General features: G+C 40.8%; 1 protein-coding gene across 3 annotated transcripts in view; it reads right to left on the reverse strand.

Annotated features, from left to right (window-relative positions):
* inpp5b (inositol polyphosphate-5-phosphatase B) overlaps positions 1–12,535 on the reverse strand; it is a 53,451-nt gene that overhangs the window by 22,386 nt on the left and 18,530 nt on the right. For 2 of the 3 annotated variants that reach the window (XM_031896911.1, XM_002939490.5), the window contains 3 exons: positions 6,231–6,380; positions 1,284–1,374; positions 887–1,048 (listed from right to left, as the gene is read on the reverse strand). In XM_031896911.1, coding sequence (XP_031752771.1) covers positions 887–1,048; positions 1,284–1,374; positions 6,231–6,380 — 403 coding nt within the window. The remainder of the gene's footprint in view (positions 1–886; positions 1,049–1,283; positions 1,375–6,230; positions 6,381–12,535) is intronic. The other variant, XM_004911593.4, reaches the window with a different exon arrangement.

Raw genomic sequence — 12,535 nt, forward strand, 5'->3', positions numbered from 1 at the left:
TGTTTTGTCCAAGAATTAGGTTATGAATTTGCTAGCTAAAGCATTACTATGATACTGTAGATCTGTCACAACTCAACTAATATTAAAACCCTCTGAAGTGTTGCAGTGCTTACATTTTATTTAAAAAGAATCAGTCAAAACTAGGGCAAATTTTTTTTCAATTTTCAGTTGAAAAGGATTTTCAGCCCTTTTTTATTATATAATTTAAGGAAATCATGTGACATGTTCATCAATTGTTCTAATAGCAAAACACTGCAGGGTACTGCTTATTCCTATACTGAACACAATAAAAATGTTGCGGTCACATACTAGATATCACTTACATTTATTGGCACAATTACAGCATATAAGACTACTGTAGTATAGAATACATTTCAAGGTAAAGGCGTGGGACCTGTTGTCCAGAATGCTCGGGACCTGGGGATTTCTGGACAAGGAATCTTTCTGTAATTTGAATTTCCATACCTAAATTGTTTAAATATTAATTAAACCCAATAGGATTGTTTTGCTACCAATATGGATTCATTATATCTTAGTTGGAATCAAATACAAAGTACTGTTTCATTATAAAAGAGAAAAAATGTGAATTATTTAATTAAAATGAATTCTATGGGAGATGGCCTTTCTGTAATTACATTACATTACATTAACATTTATTTATAAAGCGCCAACATATTCCGCAGCGCTGTACAATAAGTGGGTTACATACATTGGACATACAGAGTAACATATAAAGCAATCAATAACCGATACAAGAGGTGAAGAGGGCCCTGCCCAAAAGAGCTTACAATTCAGAACTGATTTCCGTATAACAGATCCCATACCTGTAAAATACGAATAGAAAAGTCTAAAGGAACATGAAGGATTCTTTGCCTTGCAAGTTTACCTGTAATTCTGAATTGAAATGTAGGTGTCTTCATTCTTGAGAAGTTCAGATTTAATTAAATTGTCTCGCAGACCAAATTTAGTGAAAGGTACCATCTCTGCTTTGTTTGCTGAGAGTACATCTGCTGATCTCACCAGGTCTGTGAAAGTAGTCTTATTGTGTCTGCCATTGAAACATAGTGGTCATATTACAAAACGCCCAAATTTTAAAAAGTATTATCTGGTCCATTTATTGATCTAAAGGTTACAATTACAAAAATAAAAGGAATTATTGAAAATTTGCTAGCATACCAAGTAAATTGCACTCTGAGATTTTAACCATAAAGTTGTGTAAAAAAAAGGATACTGACAGACAATTCAAGTATTGCTGTAGCAGTAATGTGTGTTTGAACGCTTACCTGACAGACATCTGTGGGGACCGGGAGGGGTCAACTCTTTCATTGGCTTTAATCCACTGCCCATTCATGGCCATTTTATCAGCTTCAAGATCTTTGAAGAGATAATGCAATCTGTTATTGAGTGGAAATTAAATAAAATCCACACAAAATGATTAACAAACAGAGTGATTTTTTTGCAGTTATATTTTCTATAAATTCTTTTAAAGCACATTAAGGTGAATATTTTGCCTCGAGGTTACATGTTTTAGCTCATATTTTCAAGTTTCAGTGTGTTGCCGTTATTGAGTTTGTGCTGTCAGTAGGCTTTATCTGCTATATCTACTGTACATTCTTTTACATGCCGTACTATTTCGCTATAACTCCCTAAACCTGTTTGGGAGGTGGTAGGAGTATTTCAAAGACATCTGGAAGGCTGCAGATTGCCCATTTTGGTCTCTAGTGCAGTTATAGGACCTTTCATCTGCAAACCCATTATCCAGAAAGCTCAGAGTTACGGGAAAGCCATCCCCCACAGACTCCATTTTAATCAAATAATTCAAATTTTAAAAGATTATTTTCTTTTTTCTGTAATATTTATACAGTACCTTATTCTTGATCCCAACTAAGATTTAATTAATCCTTAGTGGAGGCACAGGGTAATAACGTTTAAATGATTTTTATGTAGACTTATTCAAATTATGGAAAGATCTCTTATCTGGAAGACCCCAGGTCCCAATATTCTGAATAACAGGTCCCATACCTGTATATCAAACTATTTCCTACATCTTAAACTATATTTAATATTTAGCCTATTTTTAATCCTTAATAGATACACTGGCATTCAGGCAATTATTTAAAGGGAAACTCCAAAACTCCAACTCACAAAAACCCCTAATATTACTATTAATGTAATCTGTTCCTTCAAAAAGTATGAATAAATACCATTTTTACATGCTGAAATTAAAAACAGTTCTACCCTGCTTTCAAATGATGCAGAAAGAGAAGGAGGGACAAAAACATTGATGTTACAAATTGTAAAAACTTCTCCACAGCTTACAGGCAGCATGTAGGAACTACATAACCCACAATGCATTGCACTGTGATGTTCCTTTCCTTATTGACATCAGGTGTGCAGAGAATTGTGGAATTTCAAAAAGGCAGGCTGAGGGCAGTCGCCTACTGTTTCACTTGATTTGAGTCTCAAAGTAGTCAGCCAGATAAGCAGGAGAACAGGGGGCCATGGCTTCGGTAACGGTTCCAAACCATATTATTACATTAGAAATCATGAAATAATGAATTAGGATTAATAAGGATTAAGTATAACTTAGTTGGAATCAAGTACAATGAACTGTTTTATTATTACAGAAAAAAAGGAAATAATTTTTTAATATTTGAATTATTTTTATTAAAATGAAGTCTGGGGGATAAGGCCTTCCTGTAATTCAGAACTTTTTGAATATATCTTGCAATACATTTTAACTGATGGCTACAAATAGCAGTTTAAATGTTCACTGCTCAGTAGTTGGCACACCAGTTTGTGGAATGATTTTCTCTTCTTTGCATATTAAAAAATGCCCCTTTAAAAATAAACAGCCATAATTATAATCCATTCAACCTTTGGTACCTTAATTGGAGCTGAAATATAACAGAATGCAAATGCAGTAGCCCAACAACTAATGGATAGACACAGGCTGGACACCCCTATAAATTATAAGGTATAATACAGTGCAAATTCAACCAGACTCAGGCCAGGTGCCTCTCATGTTCCAGCTGCTGTACAGTTTAATAAATGTCTTGGGTCTGTTAGGGCACCTTAAATCAAAGCAAGGTCTCTGAAATATTAATATAATAATTGTAGCATTTTCTAGGTCCATTCTACAGGTGTGGTAAGAACCATGAGTGACATTTGACCCTTTTTATAAATGGTATTCAAGCTTCAGAAAACACAACCATTATACACATACAGAGTAATTGTATATTATGTTTTTAATGTAAATAAAGTCCTTAGAACCCCCTTAAATAATTAGTGAAGTGATTTTGTAAATATCACCAGAGAAAGGAAACAACTCCACATAGGTTAAAAAAAATGTAATCTTATGAATACAACATATTTAGTATTTTATAGTAAAAATATATAGCAATAAAGTACTATAGTTAGCGGTTTCCTGTATTAAAAGCAAAATGAAATGGTTAGCCCAGCATGAAAAGAAAGGCCATAAAATGTAAAGAATCTAGCATATGCATGTAAAAGATGTGAGGCATTTAAAGTATTTGCACTCATTAGCAATGTGGGCAGTGTTCTCTCCAGAAAATTGAGCCAGCAAAGAAAAATAATTAAATTATGTCTTGTCCACCTTTCCCACCCTAACAGACCAGTTTTTAGAGAAGCTGATAGGACTCTAGCTTGCATGCACTTCTCAGGTCTGTTATTATCTATTGTTTCGATAGTCAGATCCATCAGAGCAGAAAATAAAGACAGATCTTTCTTTCAGTAGCAATGCAATTTACCAATAGCTTTAAACCACTGAACACTGTAATTAATGTATAGTAAAAAGTTCATTGGAACATTTTATTTTATCAGTTCCAAAAAACTATATTTTTGGGGTTGCATCCCCTTTAATAAAAAAAAAAAACCACTGAGTAAAAAGCTTTGTGCATAGGAACATTGATCACCAGGGTGTGAACAAAGTAGGGTCAAAGTCCATTTGCATTATCAGCTACTACTAATCAGTAACCCAAAATATACATGTTGAAACAGGTAGTAACCAGAAAGGCCTCTCCTGTAACCTTCAAGCTACTGACGAACTACCACTTCCATTTGTCTCCTATGGAACCCTGGAAGTTGTAGCTCTATAGCTGTCAAAGGAATCTAATGAATTTCAATTTTCTCAACTGTTTACTATACATTTTTTTGCAAGAAAAATTCTTCTTTAATTTCTTATTGTTTATAGGGAAAAGATCCTCAGTATAAAAAAAACACGGAGGATCACAGGGGATTATTGAGCAATCCTCAATTAACTTAATGACAACAGAATTGCAATAGTTTGATCTCTCTTGCAAATAATCAGAATGCCCTGTGTTCCATATCTTTAAAGCCCACAAGGTGCATTTTGGCTCATTTGGAATGCTTTAGGGCTGTGGCAGACGGTAAGATTAGTCGGCGCTCGACAAATCTCCCTTGTTGCAGATGACTAATCTCCCCAATATGCCATCCCACCGGCCAGAATGTAAATCGCCGGTGGGATGGCATACGCGGCGCCAAAATCGACAAAGTTTCCTCTCAAGGCAACTTCGGCGATTTTGCCAAATCGCTGTGCCGTGTATGCCATCCCACTGGCGATTTACATTTTAGCCGGTGGGATGGCATTTCAGGAGATTAGTCGCCCACGACAAAGGAGATTTGTTGCGTGGCGACTAATCTCCCCGTGTGCCACACCCCGGAGGCCTTTATACAAACCTATAAAAAACCTTCGGCTTGAGGCCCTTCTGTTGTTGAACTGGCAAGGTTTTACTGCTGTGTTTTACAGACAGGCAGGGCCGCCATCAGAAATCACGGGGCCCCACACAACAAAATTTTCTGGGCCCCCCTCCTGCCACGCCCCCAATGGCCCCTCCCCCAGTGACCCCTCCCATCAATACAAACAACACACAGACTTTGGTAACCAGGGCCCCCCTAAAACATTTGTGGCCAGGGGTTACATTTTGCATTGGTGCCAGAACAGGTGCCCCTTAAAACATTTCTAGCCAGCCCAGGGCCCCCTAAACATTGGTGGTCCTCCCCCAAATACTATGGCCCGCTCCCACTGCTTCCTCCCACTCCCCCCCCACATCCTTCAGCTCCCCCGCCAGTATCCTCTGGCTCCCCCCCAGTATCCTCCTGCTTCCTCCAGGGCCCCCCCCAAAGCATCCTCCAGCTCCCGCCCATGCATCCTTCAGCTCCCCCCCAAGCATCCTCCAGCTCCCGCCCATGCATCCTTCAGCTCCCCCCCCAAGCATCCTCCTGCTTCCCCAGGGTGCCCCCAAAGCATCCTCCTGCTTCCTCCAGCTCCCCCCCAAGCATCCTCCAGTCCCCCACCCCAGCATCCTCCTGCCCCCCCCCCAAAGCATCCTCCAGCTCCCCCCAGCATCCTCCAGGGCCCCTGAAGCATCCTTCAGTTCCCCCCAGGGCCCCCCAAGCATCCTCCAGTCCCCCCCCAGCATCCTCCTGCTTCCCCCAGGGCCCCCCCGAAGCATCCTTCAGCTCCCCCCAGCATCCTCCAGGGCCCCTGAAGCATCCTCCAGTTCCTCTCCCCTGTGCCGGCTCCGACTTCGGTGACGTCCTCCACTATGTCCTGGTGCTACCCGCTCCATCTGCGCTTATATAAAGTTGCACCCCGTATGTGTGACATCACTACGCACGGGGCGCAACCTTATATAAGCGCTGATGTAGCGGGTAGCACCAGGACATAACAGAGGATGCCGGTAGTGAGAGGGCCCGGAGTTGATTAAAGGGGGCCCGAGCTAGGAAAACTCTAGCACAGCCGGGCCCCCCTGTGCCCTCCTGATGGCAGCCCTGCAGACAGGGTTGGACATATTACTATGGTAGCATGTGAAGAGATAAAAAAAAACAACTCCTGGAGAGCACACAGACACAAACTTATAACTATATTTGTACATAATCCTAACAGCTGAGTAGGAAAATTATGACACAGGGAACAATAATTGTACAGAGCTAAAGCTGCCTATTTGTAAAAACATGCTAATAAAACAATATAATCTTGTCCCCCATAATATAAAATCCAGTATACTTGTGGAGGTACAACATAAACAGGTGTATAACAAGAAGGTGAGCAGACCCAGAGGCCCAGAAGTGCCCAAGACCCAGGTGTCATGATGTGCAATTTCAGTTAGTGTGTGTGTGAAAGGTTTGAAGGGCATTAAAAAAAACACATACATACACTTTACATACCTGACATACAATTTACATACCTGACACCAAATTAATATCCAACCCAGAAAGTTGCCTTTCTTCCTCATAATTCATGTTGTTCAAAAATAGGCTGTTTACACTGGGAATGTTTCGTTGCCAGTATTTCCTTAGCCACACAAACTGCTGAGATGGGAACGCAGGAAGTCCTTCTTTAAGGAAACAAACACAGTATTCATTAGCCCTCCCCCCTTATTAGGCAGCTGGACTTTACTTAATATTAACACCATAACAATGATTATTTGTTGCATTTACAGCATGTATAATCTTGTGACTGCTTGCAATTGTATTCTATTTTTTGTTCAAAAGCAGTTTTTGCTTCATGACAAGGTAGCTATGAACGAACCTTGGGCAATGATGTGCAACTTCTGGATGTTCGTGGACTAGATTATAGCAAAATGCTGGCGTCATACAAAGCAGCTTATGGAGCCCATATGCAGGCACTGTAACAATACCTTGGAAGGACATATTTGGCCCACAGGCATCTAGTTGGCTAGTGTATCTGGCAGCAATGCATCTAGTAAGGCACTTTTGAGAGAAGCATTTTTTGTTTGCAGATAATGGGCTTTGAAAATCTGATGAAAAAAATAAACTAAAAAAAATAAACCTTTAAACCAAAACTATTTTGATCTTTTCTTCGTCAAACAATGGTTTATGCAAGTGGCTATAGCCAGTTTCTTCATCAAACAATGGTTTATGCAAGTGGCTATAGCCAGTTTCTTCGTCAAACCATGGTTTATGCAAGTGGCTATAGCCAGATATGCAGGAACTATTCCTCTGCAATCTAACAGACTGAATGGGACACAGAATTTCCACTGGTAATACATACATAAAGCTATATTATTAATTATGACGGTTTGGACCAGGGCCGGAACTAGGGGTAGGCAGAAGAGGCAGCTGCCTAGGGCGCAACGATTGGGGGGCGCCAGGCAGGAGCCTCTCCTGCCTACCCCTAGTCCTGCTACTTGTCATTGTCCCTGCCGCTTGTAATTAGCGGTGGAGGCAATGACCGATCGGATCACACACCCCCCCCCTTGCGTTTGCTATGGCGCGCATGCGCCGTTCGTGGAGAGGGGGGAGTGGCCGAATGCCTAAGCACACGCAAGGGGGTGGGGGGTGCAGAGGGGGTGGCCAACTGGATTGCCTAGGGCGCCCGGTCGGCTTGGCCCGCCCCTGGTTTGGAATATGTCCAGAGGAAAAAGACCATAAAAAGAAACAATAGCCAGATAGGCCTAAGGAAGAGAGTAATATAATTAAAAACTTTTTATGGTGCATCAGAGCTGTATTTATATTATATGTGTAAAATAGATGGTCTATATATCAAATACACATGTTAAAGGAGAAAGAAAGTCAAAGTCACTTGGGGGTGCCAAAATGTTAGGCACCCCCAAGTGACTTTAATCACCTACCTTTTACCCCGGGCTGGTGCCCTTGTTGGGAGAGAACAGCACCAGCCTGGGGTAGCAGCGATCGTTTCCTTCTTCCTGGTTCCCTGCGCGTGCATGCGCAGTAGAGTGAAAAGCCGAACTTTAACAGAAAAGTCAGCTTTTCACTCTACTGTGCATGCGCTGACCACTGGCATTTTTGGAAAGGGAAGCAGGAAGGAGGAAGCGATGGTCCCCCGGGCTGGTGCTGTTTTCTCCTAACAGGGGCACCAGCCCGGGGTACGAGGTAAGCGATTAAAGTCACTTAGGGGTGCCTAACATTTTGGCACCCCCAAGTGACTTTGCATTTCCTTCTCCTTTAAATATAAATACATTGACTAACAATTACTGTGCTAGTTAGAACTTACAATCTAAAAAACTTCACCAACAAAAAATGTATTCTTGATGTTGCCATTAATTGCTGATGTAGTCTACCATAGAGTGATATTGACAAGTTCCAAGAATTTGTAAAGAACATGTAGTTATCACTAGTACAAGAGTACTACACTACCTGAGTGTTATTTACAAGTCCAAAATCTCCAACATGGTGAAGAGGCCACCCTGCCACTAAAACAGTGTACATTTACACTAGAGTGTGAGAGCAACACTAAAGGTGGCCATACACTGTAAGATACGCTCATTTGGAAAGGTCGCCAAGCAAGACAATCATCTCCTGATATGCCCACCTACGGGTGGGCGATATCAGGCTAATTCGATCATTCCTAGGGCCAAGTAATTGAATTAAAATGGCGTATATATGGGCAGTCGGATAGCAGACCGCATAAATAATCTAATGCAGTCCCGGATCCGACAGAAAAATCAAACATGCCCGATCGAGATTTCCACAATTTCAGGCCAGATGTCGGTCAGGGAGACCTGTCGGTGGTGACCATACATGGGCAGATAAGTTGCTGAATCGGTCTAAAGGACCAATATTAGCAACTGAAATTGACCCGTGTATGGCCACCCTAAGGCTAGTGAAACATGGGGCTGATTGTTGGCCTGCAAATAAATGCAAACTGAGAATCAGCCCCTACCCTTAAATAAGCCTAATTAAGCCGTGAAATCTGCTCCATGTGCTAATGCGGATCCTTGGCTTGTGGATAAATGCAGTCACCGTTAGACTGATTCAACAGTAAAGCTGGCCATACAGGCACCGATAATTTCGTACAAAACCTCGTTTCGTACGATATTCGGTGCGTGTATGGCAAGTCAGCGAGTTGACCGATACCGCAGGAAGCTGCTGATAATGGTCGACTCGTCGATCGGGCCAGTTAAAAGATTTTGATCGGGCGCCATAGAAGGCGCCTGACCAAAATCTGCCTTCAGCGCTGAATCGGCAGAAGGAGGTAGAAATCCTATTGTTTCTACCTCCTTATCTGCCACTTCAGCCCTGAATGTGTGTGGCCACCTTAAGGGCTGATTCTCACCCTGCATTTATCAACAGTCTGAGAATTAGCCCTGTGTTGCATTAGCCTAAAAGAGCAGAATCAAAATTTTCAACTGAAAATTTAGCATAGAGCTAGAAATAAAGTCCTCTTTGCCCCAGTCTCAGTGCAGAAAGACAATGAAGGCATGGGGGGGGGGGAATTGTCTGGGGGAGCTATTGGGTGCACCTTTGGAGGCACAGATCTTCCCTGATAAAGGGCTGTGGTTGCCTTGGGCTGGTACACAAACCCAAAACATAATTTACAACATTTATAGCCTACTCCTTTAGTTAGACTTTAGTTTTCCTTTAATACAGCATACAGAACCGGATCTTTTCTCTGTATACACAAGGATTACTGTTCTGGGGGTACAGAATAGTATGTAATAGTGCTATCCTTACTTATTGTAAATAGAAAACAACCTAACAATATATATAAGCTGGTCACACACAAAGATCCACTAAGGTGGAGAAGTCATCAATCTAACAGATTATTGATTGATTTGGCTAACCATGTACAGTAATATCAGGCAAGATCTTTTTACCTAGCAAACACGAATGATAATAATAGAACACCTTTAACTTGGCTATATCTGTACGAGTGACTAATCTATTGCCAATAAAATGCCTGAGTAGCTTTCCCTCTCCTTTAAAGGAAGTTATCATGTTCCTTATTTAAAAAAAAGATCTCTGCTTACCACACCATTTTGATGATCACCGTTTTGATTCATTATGGAACTTAATATATTAAGAAAAAGTGTCCTGTGAAAGGGAAAGGCTACCTGCTCTTTAGAGGATCATAGTGAAAGCAATATCAGTACTGAAGACAATACAGAACTTCCACAGGGACAGCCTTGTACCCTCCTGCTTCTGTTTAGATAAATAAAAGGAAATAGTTCCACAGTGCTCTGCTTAGCATTAACCTCTCATGGACCAAGAAGATCATGTACACCCTTGCCATGCCAAAACAGCAGTTCAGAAATGCCATTAAATAAACAAATACTAATTAAAACACAGTCCATTTCGCTACACTGCAGGTTGCCAGTAAACACAGGGTGTAGTCCAAATCAACTGGCAACACAGAATCATAGAATCTATGGAGTTAACATAATGGTACATTTCTGACAAGCTCATTTATTATACAAGGGTGGCAGATAAAGGGTAAACAAGTACAGATACCTAAAATCAATGTAATGTTATTAATGAAAAGTTCTGTGACTGACACACGTAACAGAGAGGTGATGTGCTAGTTATGTGCAGATAAGGAAAGATTCAACCTGCACCCGCAAAATGTTTCCACTGTAGCACCCACATTCAACCTGTACGCTGGTCTTCCTGCTCAATACTCTACTTCTGTGCACACCTCTGGTTCCAATAGAGGGAATCTTGGGAGCAGAGGAAGAGTGTACTCCCCCAATCTGACCCACACCCAACAAGAACCTGCAAAGGTTACCCAAATTTCAATCACAACCCCACACATCAGAGCAAGTAAAGGAAAATAAAAAGTTTTGAATAAAGGTGTTTGTTACCATTCTATATATGTCAGTCAATGCATTCTATTAATAACATTATCAACAGGTGCACTAAGGGCCACCATCTTCTGCTGAGTAACAGTGACAATCAAAATGCTCATTAGCCTTATGTTTTTATGCCTTTATTCTGCAAACTGTGGTGGGAGACAATGGCGCTATATTCTTGAATCTAATTTATAAAATTTTCATCATACCCATTGCTCCACAACAGAATGAAGGGTGAAGGCGATATTCAAAGAAAGCAGGAGAAAGCAATATGAAGAGCTGAGTGTTGGGGTCATGAAGTGCTTTGGCATGCAAATGCATGAATGTACAGACTTCCCTACATTAGCTGATCGACTACAACCCCAGTCCACCACAATGGATTACCATAGCTGCAGGAGGATCTGCAGTTCAATACAGCTTAACAGGAGAAGACCAGACATCACTAGTAGTGAGAATATGTGTATGTACCCACACATATAAGCTCAATCACCACAATATAATGCATAAACTTCATTTCTCCAGAGCCATTTGCATTAGGGTAAATGCCATTGCTATACTACAGGTCTACAGAGGAGCACATATGTGTATGCACACTACCTGACCACGTTTGTCTGGTTAGGGTCACGTACCAATCCAGGCAACAAAGATGGGTATAAAAGCCCTTTTTCTCATCAGAGTTAGTTACATTAAATAGGGCCATGCTGAGAGAGGTGATTTTTAATCTGTGCAGCTCTAGCTTTAAAATGAACTTGGGAAAGGTAGGACCCTGTACTTTTGCTGAAGACAGATTCATAGTTCTTTTCACATTGTTAAGTTATATCTTTACATTTATTACCAGCTAAGTATTGCATTGCTGTTCATTATTGGGAATATGGTCCACCCTTTTAAAGGGGACATAAACACTGCACCAATTAATGTAAAATTCCTCAAAGTGCTCTCCTATGCACATGTGCAGTGTATTTAATATTTTTTTTATTTATCTGCAGAGTGAGTGAAGGTATCAGGTCCAACCACTCTAATGTCTCCTTTATCCCAGCTGCCAGCATAACCTATATAACCTATTAACCAGAAAAGCTGCTTAGAACAGGTCCATCTACTTATAATAAAGTTTATATAAAATTAAACCTTCCCTTTAAAAGGTGATATAATTTACTGTACATAACTGGGGTCACATGTAATGTATCTGTATAGGCACACATCATGGCTACTTCTATACAGATATAGAGAGACCTACATCACTGGAATAATTCAGAAAACACTAATTATGGATTTCTTTTCATCATTCAGACCAAATCTGTTTATTGCTTCTTATGGGGTTATGGGGGAATGTTTTCAATAGTTAAACTAATATTGTTTTGATACTGTATTGTACTGTATTAGATATAAATACATGTGATAATCTACAGTGATGGCAATGATTTGCTTGTCCAACTGGATTTGTTTATGACTGCACCCATTTTTACTTATGTACACATTGGCTCATGTATCTAACCAGTGTTGAGGTATTTTATTATTTATTATATTGGTTTGAAAAACCCAACCTACTGTTCGTCCACTTCAGCTTATTCATCCGATTCTTCTTTTTTTATTCTTAGCGCGCCCCCCATTCTCTAACCGCACCTCCTCCTAGTTTTGGGAAATACAACACCCAAACTCCCCACACTTCCTCGCCCTATAGCAGAGCAGGTTGCTTGTGCTTTTCTAAGCAATCCCGCCCCCGTCTTTTTGTGGTGGCCCTCTGAACACCCCAACTTTTCCATTGACTTTGACAAGGAAGATTTTCAAACTGCTGCCACTCTTACAGCTTTGAAGCTACACCCCCAAAATTTGAATAACATAATCATGAGTTCACCCTGAAGGAAACGGAGTCAACAACAGCCAATCAAATTTCACCCATTGACTTTTATGGGGAAATTGAAACTGCTGCCAATCTTACAGCT

This window comes from Xenopus tropicalis, chromosome 2, assembly GCF_000004195.4.
Source record: "Xenopus tropicalis strain Nigerian chromosome 2, UCB_Xtro_10.0, whole genome shotgun sequence".
NCBI lineage: Eukaryota > Metazoa > Chordata > Amphibia > Anura > Pipidae > Xenopus > Xenopus tropicalis.